Source organism: Hyla sarda, chromosome 5, assembly GCF_029499605.1.
Source record: "Hyla sarda isolate aHylSar1 chromosome 5, aHylSar1.hap1, whole genome shotgun sequence".
In the NCBI taxonomy this organism is placed as follows: domain Eukaryota; kingdom Metazoa; phylum Chordata; class Amphibia; order Anura; family Hylidae; genus Hyla; species Hyla sarda.
This window is the reverse complement of record NC_079193.1, coordinates 365678399-365692806: the sequence shown is the minus strand read 5'-3', so window position 1 is coordinate 365692806 and position 14408 is coordinate 365678399. Positions and strand designations below refer to the sequence as shown.

General features: G+C 47.1%; 1 protein-coding gene across 3 annotated transcripts in view; it reads left to right on the top strand.

Moving 5' to 3' along the window:
• The window catches only part of DNAAF11 (dynein axonemal assembly factor 11), a 152089-nt gene that overhangs the window by 77086 nt on the left and 60595 nt on the right, over window positions 1-14408 (top strand). The window contains exon 12 of one of the 3 annotated variants that reach the window (XM_056522787.1): window positions 10266-11068. The exons of the other annotated variants lie outside the window; for them this stretch is intronic. Within the exon in view, the coding sequence (XP_056378762.1) occupies window positions 10266-10281 (16 nt within the window). The 3' untranslated portion in view covers window positions 10282-11068. Of the gene's footprint in view, window positions 1-10265; window positions 11069-14408 lie in introns of those variants that run through there. 3 annotated transcript variants of the gene reach the window in all.

The window sequence follows — 14408 nt, the reverse complement described above, 5'->3', positions numbered from 1 at the left end:
CAGGCGGTGACTGCATACTGATTTATTGATGATTTCCCTGTATAAATTGTATACATTAGATCTTTTCCACTGAACACTTCCACGGGGGGATTTGAAGCTCTTTATCAGCAAACTGAAGTTCCAGTCGCTATTAAGAATAAAATAATTAGTTAGACCAGAATCTTAACATGAGGCTTAAGCAGAGTACTTTAAATGTAAGGCCAAAGTGGGTTACCTCCCGAAGGGTTAATGGAGTCTTGGATTTCCTTTGCACATCATTTCCATCCTTCTAGTACTTTATATATCATCTATATGGAAATACAGCATTAGAAGTGATTCGAGTAATCCCAACATTCAGGCTGTATGCAAAGCCCAGCATTGCCATTAAATTACCTTTGGGAAATACAGGTCTTAGCAAGCAGAAGTGGAGATGTGATTGAATAAACTTTGTAACAAACCCTGGTGTCTGTGTCTTCTCTGCACATAAAGTAGTTCTGAGGATAAACAGAATATAATTCCCTTAAAGGGGTACTCCGGTGAAAAACTTTTTTTTTTTTTTTTTTATATCAACTGGTGCCAGAAAGTTAAACAGATTTGTAAATTTACTTCTATAAAAAAAAATCTTACTCCTTCCAGTACTTATTAGCTGCTGGATACTACAGAGAAAATTCTTTTCTTTTTCGAACACAGTGCTCTCTGCTGACATCACGAGCACAGTGCTCTCTGCTGACATCTCTGTCCATTTTAGGAACTGTCCAGAGCAGCATATGTTTGCTATGGGGATTTTCTCCTACTCTAGACAGTTCCTACAATGGACAGAGATGTTAGCAGAGAGCACTGGGGTCATGATGTCAGCAGAGAGCTCTGTGTTCCAAAAAGAAAATAATTTCCTCTGTAGTATTCAGCAGCTAATAAGTACTGAAAGGATTAAGATTTTTTAATAGAAGTTATTTACAAATTTGTTTAACTTTCTGGCACCAGTTGATTAGGGAATTTTTTTTTTTCCACCGGAGTACCCCTTTAATTGATTACATTCGCATTAGTGGCATACAAAGCGAATGGCGAACGACAAGACAAAGGGACATATTGAGGTGGAGCCTCATCTGTTCTGTACATAGAGTAGTGTCTATATCAGTGGTCTCAAACTCTGGCCCTCCAGATGTTGCAAAACTTCAACTACCAGCATGCCCGGACAGCCGTTGGCTGTCCGGGCATGCTGGGAGTTGAAGTTTTGCAACATTTGGAGGGCCACAATTTGAGACCACTGGTCTATATTGAAATCACACATAGTGACCCTTATTTACTAAGAGTGTTGTGTAGGTTTCTTTGTGGGTTTTCATTCCCTACAATTTATTTTCCACAGTATTTACTAAGGTTTCCCTATATTTTCCACTTTCCCTACATTTTCCTTTTTTTTTACACATGTTCTGATCTGTGGGGTTTTCCCAGCTTAAATCCACTACATTTTATGTGGAAACCTTAGTAAATATGTTGGGTTTTTGTGAAAATGTCACGAACAGGAACCTTTTATGAGACCACGCCCCCTTTCCACAGCGACCACGCCCCTTTTTCAGATTTTCTTACCAAAAATGGAGAGTTAGTCAGGGTTTTTTCAATTCTGGCGCAATGCGACAGAATCTGGCGCACAACCCGACAAAACATATCAGGTTTGCAATAGTAAATGTCGGCCATTATTTCTATCTTTAATGCTTTGAAGGGAGTTTGTTTCCAAAACATCAAGAAATTCCCAAAATACTGTAAAAAAAAATTGAAATATCCTATGTTTATATTTGTTTCTTTAACAGTTGGTATCAGATTAAGAGAATCCATCACCCACAAGCTTTTATCTATGGTTGGTGTAAATATCAGTTCAATGATACATACTGATCCTGAGTTATATCCTGTATTATACTCCAGAGCTATACTCACTATTCTGCTGGTGAGGTCACTGTATACATACATTACATTACTTATCCTGTACTGATCCTGAGTTATATCCTGTATTATACCCCAGAGCTATACTCACTATTCTGCTGGTGAGGTCACTGTATACATACATTACATTACTTATCCTGTACTGATCCTGAGTTATATCCTGTATTATACTCCAGAGCTGTACTCACTATTCTGCTGGTGGGGTCACTGTGTACATACATTACATTACTTATCCTATACTGATCCAGAGTTATATCCTGTATTATACTCCAGAGCTGTACTCACTATTCTGCTGGTGAGGTCACTGTGTACATACATTACATTACTTATTCTGTACTGATCCTGAGTTATATCCTGTATTATACTCCAGAGCTATACTCACTATTCTGCTGGTGAGGTCACTGTATACATACATTACATTACTTATCCTGTACTGATCCTGAGTTATATCCTGTATTATACTCCAGAGCTGTACTCACTATTCTGCTGGTGAGGTCACTGTGTACATACATTACATTACTTATCCTGTACTGATCCTGAGTTATATCCTGTATTATACTCCAGAGCTGTACTCACTATTCTGCTGGTGAGGTCACTGTGTACATACATTACATTACTTATTCTGTACTGATCCTGAGTTATATCCTGTATTATACTCCAGAGCTATACTCACTATTCTGCTGGTGAGGTCCCTGTATACATACATTACATTACTTATCCTGTACTGATCCTGAGTTATATCCTGTATTATACTCCAGAGCTGTACTCACTATTCTGCTGGTGGGGTCACTGTGTACATACATTACATTACTTATTCTGTACTGATCCTGAGTTATATCCTGTATTATGCTCCAGAGCTGTACTCACTATTCTGCTGGTGAGGTCACTGTGCACATACATTACATTACTTATCCTGTACTGATCCTGAGTTATATCCTGTATTATACTCCAGAGCTGTACTCACTATTCTGCTGGTGAGGTCACTGTGTACATACATTACATTACTTATCCTGTACTGATCCTGAGTTATATCCTGTATTATACCCCAGAGCTGTACTCACTATTCTGCTGGTGAGGTCACTGTGTACATACATTACATTACTTATCCTGTACTGATCCTGAGTTATATCCTGTATTATACTCCAGAGCTGTACTCACTATTCTGCTGGTGAGGTCACTGTGTACATACATTACATTACTTATCCTGTACTGATCCTGAGTAATATCCTGTATTATACTCCAAAGCTGTACTCACTATTCTGCTGGTGAGGTCACTGTGTACATACATTACATTACATTACTTATCCTGTACTGATCCTGAGTTATATCCTGTATTATACTGCAGAGCTGTACTCACTATTCTGCTGATGAGGTCACTGTGTACATACATTACATTACTTATCCTGTACTGATCCTGAGTTATATCTTGTATTATACTGCAGAGCTGTACTCACTATTCTGCTGGTGAGGTTACTGTGTACATACATTACATTACTTATCCTGTACTGATCCTGAGTTATATCCTGTAGATCTTTTATTAAAATTTCAAACATAACAATAAAAAAATTACAAAACATAAACATATCATATCCAACAGAACATATCAATATAACGATCATAAAACCAACACCATAGCATAAAATACAACACCGGTCCACCCCACACTCATTCCTGCACACAAACAAATATATACAATATTTACAAAAGACATATTCCTATAATACCCATAATACCCATACCATACTAATAAACTATATACACTAATACTAAATGTGAATTTCCTGGCCCAGTTGCAATACCAAAAACCCAATACCAGTAATATACCAAAAAGAATTACAACAACAATAATAATAATATATACAAAATAATAAAAACCAACACAAACAAAATAACACCACATTTTTATTTTTATTTTTATTTTTATTTTTTGGCCCTGAGCTGGTCCCGCATCCCATGCCCCCAGTACATGTTACCAGACGTCCATGAACCAGTCCAGGATTTTCTGTATATATAAAAGTCCCATACAAACCCCCTCCCCCATTTTTAACCCACCACCCAACCTAAACTAAACCCAAACCCCAGGTGGCATCACACAATATATACAATATATACATTACATAAAATATACACAGACTAACAATATATACAATACATAAGTATACAAATAGACTACAACAATAAATACAATAACAAATACATATAACAATATAAGCCAAACAACAAACCCCTAAAGCTCAAGTTCAGCGCCTGCAAGCCCTATATTACCATAAACCAACTGCTCAAAACAAAAAGACTAATGTGACAGCATCAGCCCACCACCAGGGGGAGACAACAGGCTAAGGCACTTTAAAGGCAGAGCCCCTCCATAGACGAGAGGCCCTGCCAGCACCCAGCCTCTCGTACTCCAGAGAACGCACCTTCACCAGGTCACCGAGAATGTTCCTAACCACCACATCCACAGGGAGGATTTTACGCTGCGTCAACACTAAACACCGTGCGTTCCACGTGTAGTACCTGACCACTGAGCTGACTAGGAATAAAGTGCACTGGTCCCAGCCTCCAAGGTTTCTGAATGCCCCATAGGCCCATTCCGCATAGGAGAGACTGGCCAGCCGAGGCCAACCAATGGAAGCGCCCACCCTGGTGTAAACCTCTGTGTTAAAGGGACAATGAAGCAGAAAATGCTCCATGCTTTCCAGCATGCTTCCACACTCTTCGCGGGGACATCCCCGGTTATCAGAGCTCCTGCACTTCAGATTGTCCCTCACACACAGTTTCCCATGGAAGCAGCGCCAAGTCAAGTCCCAAAACTTCAAGGGGATCCTGATAGAATTCAAAAGCTCTAAACCCACCTCCAGATCCCGACTTGGGCAGTCCTTGAGCGCCAATGGCCTCTGGAAATGAGAAGACAGGACCCTCTTGTCAAGGAATTTCCTCGACAGAGTCCTAATCTCCCCCATCCCCAGAACCCACCGACGAATAACCTTCAGAACCGGGGTAGCGTAAGCCGGGAGATGCCCGTGTGGTGTGCGAAGATCCTTCACTTGCCCTCCTGTCTCCCATTCCTGGAAGAAAGGCCGAAACCATCCCCTACAGGAGGATACCCACGGAGGAGCCCTCTCTGACCAGAGGTTTGCTATATTGGTCTTAAGAAAGGTATTCACTAGGAACACCACAGGGTTGACCATACACAACCCCCCTAGTCTCCTTGTACGGTAAGTAACCTCCCTCTTCACTAGGTTCAGTCTATTCCCCCATAACATCTGGAAGAACACACTGTAGACCCGGGTCCAGAGAGGTTCTGGCAATATACATACACTGCCCAGATATATCAACAAAGGGAGCAGGAATGTTTTGATCAGGTTAACCCTTTCCCGGAGGGTCAAAGACCAACCCTTCCACTGATCCACCTTCTGAGCGGCCATCTTAAGCCTGCTGTCCCAGTTTTGTTTGGGGTAATCCCCTTGGCCAAATTCAATGCCGAGAACTTTTGAAGATTCCTGGGGCTCTGGAAGGGCGTCCGGGAGATCAAAACTAGGATCTCCCCCTCCCAGCCAGAGACTCTCACACTTATCCTGGTTGATCTTGGACCCGGATGCCTCCGAGTAGCGGTCCACCTCTGACATCACCCATCTGACCTTCTCTTGTGAGGAGACAAACACAGTGACATCATCAGCATATGCTACCGCCCTCAGAGCCGAATCCGGCACCGCCAGGTCCATTCTCACCCCCGCCAACGGTCCACAATCAATCCTCCTAAGGAAAGGATCAATTGCAAACACGTACAGCAAAGGGCTTAAAGGACAACCCTGACGGACACCAGACCCAACCTCAAAGGAGCGACCAATCCAACCATTCACAAGCGGGAAACTCTCTGCCCCTGCATACAAAGTCTTAAGCCAATCAACAAACCCCCCCGGCAGGCCATATCTCAGAAGAACAGACCAGAGGTACTCATGGTTAACCCGATCAAACGCTTTTGCCTGATCCAAGGACAGCAAGTACCCCTTCCAGTGGCCAGCCCTACCCTGCTCCACAGCCTCCCGGACACCGAGCACAGCACTAAATGTACTGCGGCCCGGAACAGAGCAATGCTGAGCCCCCGAAAGGAGCCGGGGTGCAAACTCCACCAGCCGGTTAAACAGCACTTTTGCCAGAATCTTTCTGTACGCATTGAGAAGAGCTATGGGACGCCAATTCTCAATGTGGGACGGGTCTTTACCCTTTGACAAGATGATCAGCGCTGACCTCCTCATTGTCTTTGGCAGAGTGCCCGAGGATAGACACTCATTAAAAACCGCAGTCAAGAGGGTAACCAAAGTGTCCTTAAAGGTCTTGTAGAACTCAGATGTTAAGCCATCCGGACCGGGTGACTTCTTGAGGGCAAGCCCATCAATCGCCATCCTGACTTCCTCTTCCCGGATCATCTCTGTCAAAACGTCAAGAGAGGGGTCTACTCCTGGTTCAGGGATGGTTTCAGCCAAGAAAGCTGATACCTTATCTCGATCTAGATCCTTCCTTCCCAAGAGGTGCGAGTAGAAGGATCTGACGACCTCCAGGATCCCTGATCTGGACCTTTTCAAGGATCCCGTACTATCAATCAGTCCTGAGACTATTTTACTATTCACTGACATCTTGCAGTTTCTGTAAGGGTCGGGCGAGCGGTACTTCCCGTAATCCCTCTCAAAAACCAAAGATGCGTGTCTGTCGTACTGGCACTTCATCAGCAAGGACTTCACTCTGGAGATATCCTCTCGGCTACCTCCAGTCGAGACAAGGTTTCTTCCTCAGGCCCTGGTACAAACGGTACTTGTTTAGGCTTCTGAGGCCCGAGAGCTGGCGGAAGAATCTCGCAACCCTTTTCTTGAAGATCTCCCACCACTCTGACTTACTGCTACAAAGGCCCAGCAATGGTACCTGGCTCTGAAGAAAATCCTCAAAGGACTGTCTTATCTCCGCTTCTTCCTAGAGAGACGAATTCAGCTTCCAATAGCCTCTGCCCATCCGGGGGTCTCTGTGACATTCAGAGAAAACAAAATTAAACAGTGATCGGAGAACTCCACCTCAACAACAGATACTGCTGAAGAGACGGCTTCCTCCTTCAAATAAAACCTGTCTATCCTAGACCTACAACTACCCCTATGATAGGTGAATCCCGCGTGGCCTGGGGTGTACCGGATGTGGACATCCACCAGGCGAGCCTCACTTGCTATGCTATTAAGGGCGACGCTATCATAAGTCAGCTTGTCTCTGGAACCTCCCCTATCTTGGGGCCTCGTGACAGCATTGAAGTCCCCTCCGAAGACCACCTGCCGACTTGTAAAAAGATAGGGCTTGATCCTCATAAAGAGACACTTCCGGTCCCACTTAGACTGTGGGCCGTAGATGTTAATAAGGCGAAGTTCTTGTCCCTTCATGAGGACATCTAAGATCAGGCACCTCCCCATTTCTAACTCAATAACCCGTCGGTATTCTACCGCTGAAGTAAAAAGGACCGCCACTCCGCTATACGGCTCGGCCCCAAGAGACCAGTAGGAGGGCCCATTCCTCCACTCTCTTTAAGCCTTGTAGATAGATGACATATCTGTTAGCCTGGTCTCCTGCAAAAATAAAATATCAGCATTAATGTGGGCAAAAAAATCATAGGCCGCAAATCGAGCTGTATCTGACTTAATGCTGGCAACATTAATGGATGCCAGAGTCAACGGAGAGGGTGCCGCCATCGAGGGTGATTGAGTTAGACAGCTTTCTTTTTCCCACCATCCTTCCCATCCACCCCACCACCCTCCTCATCAGATGATGGTTTACCCCTTTTTAGTGAGATGGATGTGTCCATTTTCCCATTATATACATTTTCCTCGTCCCCTGACTCTGGGCCAGTCTCCCCCCCTGAAGACAAAGATTCCCCAGGGAGAGAGGACTCAGCGTCTCCTGTGAGCCCCCCCGCAACATCCGGAACCTCACCCCCCGCCTCCTCCCCCTCTGAAGAGGAAATGTCGCGAAGGGCTCGGAACCGGTTGGAGAGACCAATCAGAGGGAGATCAGTTGTACCTTCCTTTGGCATCTGGCGGGTGGGAGAAGATATTACATCTCCTCTTTTTTTATTCCTCCGAGTACCCCGCTTTGTTTCTGCCCATCCCCCACTGTCCTCATCCGCGCTCTCACCATGGGAGGACAGTGAGGAGACGGCATCCCCCTCTTTGTGGATCCTCCCAATCTCCTCATCCAGTTCACTATCCCCCAGGGCCTCAGCAGTAAGACTGGCCGCAGGGACAGGATCAGGAGTCACCCCAGTTGGTTGATGCTCCTGTGAGTCCTGAATCTCCCTATCCCTTTGGCGCTTCTTGAGACGCCTCAGTTGGGCAGGCGTCTTCTGCTTACTTTTCTTCCCTGGCCCCTGCACCCCTTCATCCCCGACGGCCATCGCCCCAGCAGAATCCACCTCAAGGCTTACTCCCACCGGGGCAACAACCGCGTTGACAAAGGAACGAGGGCAGCGACTGAATGGGTGACCTAAGTCACCACACAGGTGACACCTAATCTCCGCACAAGATGCAGCGAGATGATCTATTTCCCCACACAGAGTGCACTTCTGCACAGTGCAATTGGCACTAAAATGCGTGGGGTCACCACATCTGTGACAGAGCTTCGGCTGACCCTGGTAGAAGATCTGGATACGATCTCTTCCGAGGAAGGTCGCAGATGGTATATGGGTAACTGTGTTTCCTGAACGCCTCAGTTTGACCATAAACGTCCAGGCCCCTGACCAGATGCCATATTCATCCCTGTTCTTTTTTGGGACCTCCACCACCTCTCCATACCGACCTAGCCACGTCATGATGTCAATACAAGAGAGTGATTCGTTACGGGTTAAAACGGTCACTTTCTTGACATTATTTTGGCGAGACACCGCCTGAATGGCAAAGTCTCGCCAGCCGGGTTCGTTCTTTATCAGCTCATAATTCGACCAGAAGAGCTCAAGCCCCTCCGGCCGAACAAAGCTGATATCAAACTCAGGGGTACCATAAGGATGTATTAAGGCGTAGATGTCAGCTGCCTTAAAGCCCAACTTCAGCAGAAGCTCAACAACTTTAGATCTTGGAGGACATGTATCACTGCCTCTCCATCTCAGCCGGACCACATTCCTACGGAGACCACCTGGCCCGGCTGTAGGGAGGGACCACACATTATCCCCCCCTCTTTCCTCTCGGAAGGCTGAAGGACCATGTCTCTCTATCCAGAAGGATAGATCAACCTCCCTACCCTCTACATTGATCGATCTCTCCCCTCTCCTTAAGGCCCCCAGGAGACGCTGCTGCAAACTGCTCTTCCCAGAGCCAGAGGACGAGGAAGGTGCCCCCCTCCCCCCAGCGGTGACATTTGCGTAGCTGCGTACCGGTGCTGCCACCGCTGGGGGTGCAACTGGACCAGGCCCTACATCCCCACCACTAATCTGCGCCCCTTCACCACCCTCCTCCACATAATCCATACCCAAACCATTGTCACATGTTTTAGCTAATGTGCCCCCCATACCTCCACCCGTGCTACAGCCCAAACCACCATTCAAAGCCCCAGACAAATTATTAACAGATACATTCACTCCTTCATTCACTTTTACATTAACTTTCTCACTCATACTGGCTGGACCGGTGTTTTCTGGTGCAGATTTTGTACCATCAGCATCACTGGGTACCAGAGCTGGAGCCACCACCACAGGACAGGTCACCGGTCCCTTATACAAGGACCGGGAAGCCTGCCTAGCCTGCTTATTAGCGGCCCCAGCCCTGTTTTTATTGGTACCCTCCGCCTCATCAGTACTGGAGTTTCCTGCTCCTGGGCTCCGCTGATCTGGATCAGCGGCGCCAATACAAAATAGGGGTTTAAGTCCAGTCTTTCTGGGAGGCGAAGACATCTTAGCCCCGGCAGCTCCTCCACGACGACACCGCTGCTCCAAAGGAACAGCAGTGCCAACGCTCAGAGCCACCGGAGCTCCCGCAGCCGACTCTGGCACAAAATCGCCCCCCCTCCCGTTAGGGAGCAACCCAATGTGCCAGAGCCCTTACTGCCCATCGCTGGGCAAATATCACTGTCCGACCTCACAGCCGATACACTGTCTGCTCCACCACTGTTACTGCAAACAGCTATGGAGCTCACCGCCACACTAGACTCCATACTCTCCCCACTCTCCTGCACTGAGTCCACAGCAGAACTCAGGCTGGGCTGAGAAATGGGGTTCACACAGTGAGCTGACCCTGCGGCCAGTCCGGGGGGCTCAGGGAGGGGGGTATATACAAATGTTACCTGCTCCTGGAGCTTGGTCTTCTTTGACTTCTTCTTTTTCCTTCCCCCAGGTGCCTCCTCTGGTAACTCATGTCCAAACGTGAAGTCCTGGAGGCGACCTGGGGACTCCAGGAGCTGGATCTGGGCCATCAGCGCCCCTCCCTGGTGACTGGTGCTACTCTCATCCCCCGAACCACCAGGGCCGCAGCCAGATGACATTGCCACTTGCCCTGCAGGGAGCCCACTGTATGGGGTGAGATGTTGCAGACCCCCGGGTGGATTTGGCTCAACATTATCGGCCTCCGCAACGTCTCCTTCCTCCTCCACCCGTGGCTGAAGCCCCCTCAGCTTTCTTTGCTTCTCCCTCTCCTTTTCTGCAAAGCGATCTTCATTCTGAAGCTTTTCTTTAAATGGCCCGCTGTTCTCCAAAATAAAAGTTTTCCTTTTCTTTAGATTGCTGATGCTGGTTTTAAGCTGTTTAATCCTTGCTGACAGCTCAGCCTTCTGGTGTTTTGACGCAGTTTCCATTAAGGCTTTTGCCTCCTGTACCTCCTCCTGGAGCCTATACAAGCTGCTCCTTGCTTCTTTATATCCCTGAAGTATCTCTGCAACACGGGATCCATAGGTGGTTCCAGGCTCCTGGGCCCTGGGCATTGCCCAATCCTCCTCCACACCTCCATGGGCATTTGGCTTTGCTCCAGGAGGAGTATCACAGTCCATAGTACCTGTAGTACCTTTTGTTGGAGCAGCCTTGCGGCTACTCTTCGTCTCCATGGGCTCAGGAGGTGCTGGAGATACATCGCTGCATCTCCTGGCAGAGCGCCTTAACCCAGAGACCTCTGGTGCAGTTCCTGATGCTGGTCCCTCTGCAACTGGTCGCTGGCTCCCCCTGCCCCCCGCGGACCTACTTCGGGGGGCAGGTGTTGGGGTTCTCCGCTCCTCGCTCATACCAGGAAACGAACCCCCCCCTCTGGGGAAAGGAAGGTCGCCCCTGGGAGAGAGGTGGATCACTCTCAAGGTCGAGCACACCAAACGCTCACAGGAAGCTCAAACAGGAAGATGCTCCCTCTAGTGGCCAGACTCCAGAGCTGTACTCACTACTCTGCTGGTGAGGTCACTGTGTACATACATTACATTACATTATTTATCCTGTACTGATCCTGAGTTATATCCTGTATTATACTCCAGAGCTGCACTCACTATTCTGCTGGTGAGGTCACTGTGTACATACATTACATTACATTATTTATCCTGTACTGATCCTGAGTTATATCCTGTATTATACTGCAGAGCTGTACTCACTATTCTGCTGGTGAGGTCACTGTGTATATACATTACATTACTTATCCTGTACTGATCCTGAGTTATATCCTGTATTATACTCCAGAGCTGTACTCACTATTCTGCTGGTGAGGTCACTGTGTACATACATTACATTACTTATCCTGTACTGATCCTGAGTTACATCCTGTATTATACTCCAGAGCTGTACTCACTATTCTGCTGGTGAGGTCACTGTGTACATACATGACATTACTTATCCTGTACTGATCCTGAGTTATATCCTGTAGATCTTTTATTAAAATTTCAAACATGACAATAAAAAAATTACAAAACATAAACATATCATATCCGACAGAACATATCAATATAACGATCATAAAACCAACACCATAGCATAAAATACAACACCGGTCCACCACACACTCATTCCTGCACACAAACAAATATATACAATATTTACAAAAGACATATTCCTATAATACCCATCATACCCATACCATACTAATAAACTATATACACTAATACTAAATGTGAATTTCCTGGCCCAGTTGCAATACCAAAAACCCAATACCAGTAATATACCAAAAAGAATAACAACAACAACAATAATAATATATACAAAATAATAAAAACCAACACAAACAAAATAACACCACTTTTTTTTTTTTTTTGGCCCTGAGCTGGTCCCGCATCCCATGCCCCCAGTACATGTTACCAGACGTCCATGAACCAGTCCAGGATTTTCTGTATATATAAAAGTCCCATACAAACCCCCTCCCCCCTTTTTAACCCACCACCCAACCTAAACTAAACCCAAACCCCAGGTGGCATCACACAATATATACAATATATACATTACATAAAATATACACAGACTAACAATATATACAATACTTAAGTATACAAATAGACTACAACAATAAATACAATAACAAATACATATAACACTATAAGCCAAACAACAAACCCCTAAAGCTCAAGTTCAGCGCCTGCAAGCCCTATATTACCATAAACCAACTGCTCAAAACAAAAAGACTAATGTGCCAGCATCAGCCCACCACCAGGGGGAGACAACAGGCTAAGGCACTTTAAAGGCAGAGCCCCTCCATAGACGAGAGGCCCTGCCAGCACCCAGCCTCTCGTACTCCAGAGAACGCACCTTCACCAGGTCACCGAGAATGTTCCTAACCACCACATCCACAGGGAGGATTTTACGCTGCGTCGACACTAAACACCGTGCGTTCCACGTGTAGTACCTAACCACTGAGCTGACTAGGAATAAAGTGCACCGTTCCCAGCCTCCAAGGTTTCTGAATGCCCCATAGGCCCATTCCGCATAGGAGAGACTGGCCAGCCAAGGCCAACCAATGGAAGCGCCCACCCTGGTGTAAACCTCTGTGTTAAAGGGACAATGAAGCAGAAAATGCTCCATGCTTTCCAGCATGCCTCCACACTCTTCGCGGGGACATCCCCGGTCATCAGAGCTCCTGCACTTCAGATTGTCCCTCACACACAGTTTCCCGTGGAAGCAGCGCCAAGTCAAGTCCCAAAACTTCAAGGGGATCCTGATAGAATTCAAAAGCTCTAAACCCACCTCCAGATCCCGACTTGGGCAGTCCTTGAGCGCCAATGGCCTCTGGAAATGAGAAGACAGGACCCTCTTGTCAAGGAATTTCCTCGACAGAGTCCTAATCTCCCACATCCCCAGACCCCACCGACGAATAACCTTCAGAACCGGGGTAGTGTAAGCCGGGAGATGCCCGTGTGGTGTGCGAAGATCCTTCACTTGCCCTCCTGTCTCCCATTCCTGGAAGAAAGGCCAAAACCATCCCCTACAGGAGGATACCCACGGAGGAGCCCTCTCTGACCAGAGGTTTGCTATATTGGTCTTAAGAAAGGTATTCACTAGGAACACCACAGGGTTGACCATACACAACCCCCCTAGTCTCCTCGTACGGTAAGTAACCTCCCTCTTCACTAGGTTCAGTCTGTTCCCCCATAACATCTGGAAGAACACACTGTAGACCCGGGTCCAAAGAGGTTCTGGCAACATGCATACACTGCCCAGATATATCAGTAAAGGGAGCAGGAATGTTTTGATCAGGTTAACCCTTTCCCCGAGGGTCAAAGACCAACCCTTCCACTGATCCACCTTCTGAGCGGCGATCTTAAGCCTGCTGTCCCAGTTTTGTTTGGGGTAATCCCCTTGGCCAAATTCGATGCCGAGAACTTTTGCAGATTCCTGGGGCTCTGGAAGGGCGTCCGGGAGATCAAAACCAGGATCTCCCCCTCCCAGCCAGAGACTCTCGCACTTATCCCGGTTGATCTTGGACCCGGATGCCTCCGAGTAGCGGTCCACCTCTGACATCACCCATTGGCCTTCCTCTTGTGAGGAGACAAACACGGTGACATCATCAGCATACGCTACCGCCCTCAGAGCCAAATCCGTCACCGCCAGGTCCATTCTCACCCCCGCCAACGGTCCACAATCAATCCTCCTAAGGAAAGGATCAATTGCAAACACGTACAGCAACGGGCTCAAAGGACAACCCTGACGGACGCCAGACCCAACCTCAAAAGAGCGGCCAATCCAACCATTCACAAGCGGGAAACTCTCTGCCCCTGCGTACAAGGTCTTAAGCCAATCAACAAACCCCCCCGGCAGGCCATATCTCAGAAGAACAGACCAGAGGTATTCATGGTTAACCCGATCAAACGCTTTTGCCTGATCCAAGGACAGCAAGTACCCCTTCCAGTGGCCAGCCCTACCCTGCTCCACAGCCTCTCGGACACTGAGCACAGCACTAAATGTACTGCGGCCCGGAACAGAGCAATGCTGAGCCCCCGAAAGGAGCCGGGGTGCAAACTCCACCAGCCGGTTAAACAGCACTTTTGCCAGAATCTTTCGGTCCACATTGAGAAGCGCTATG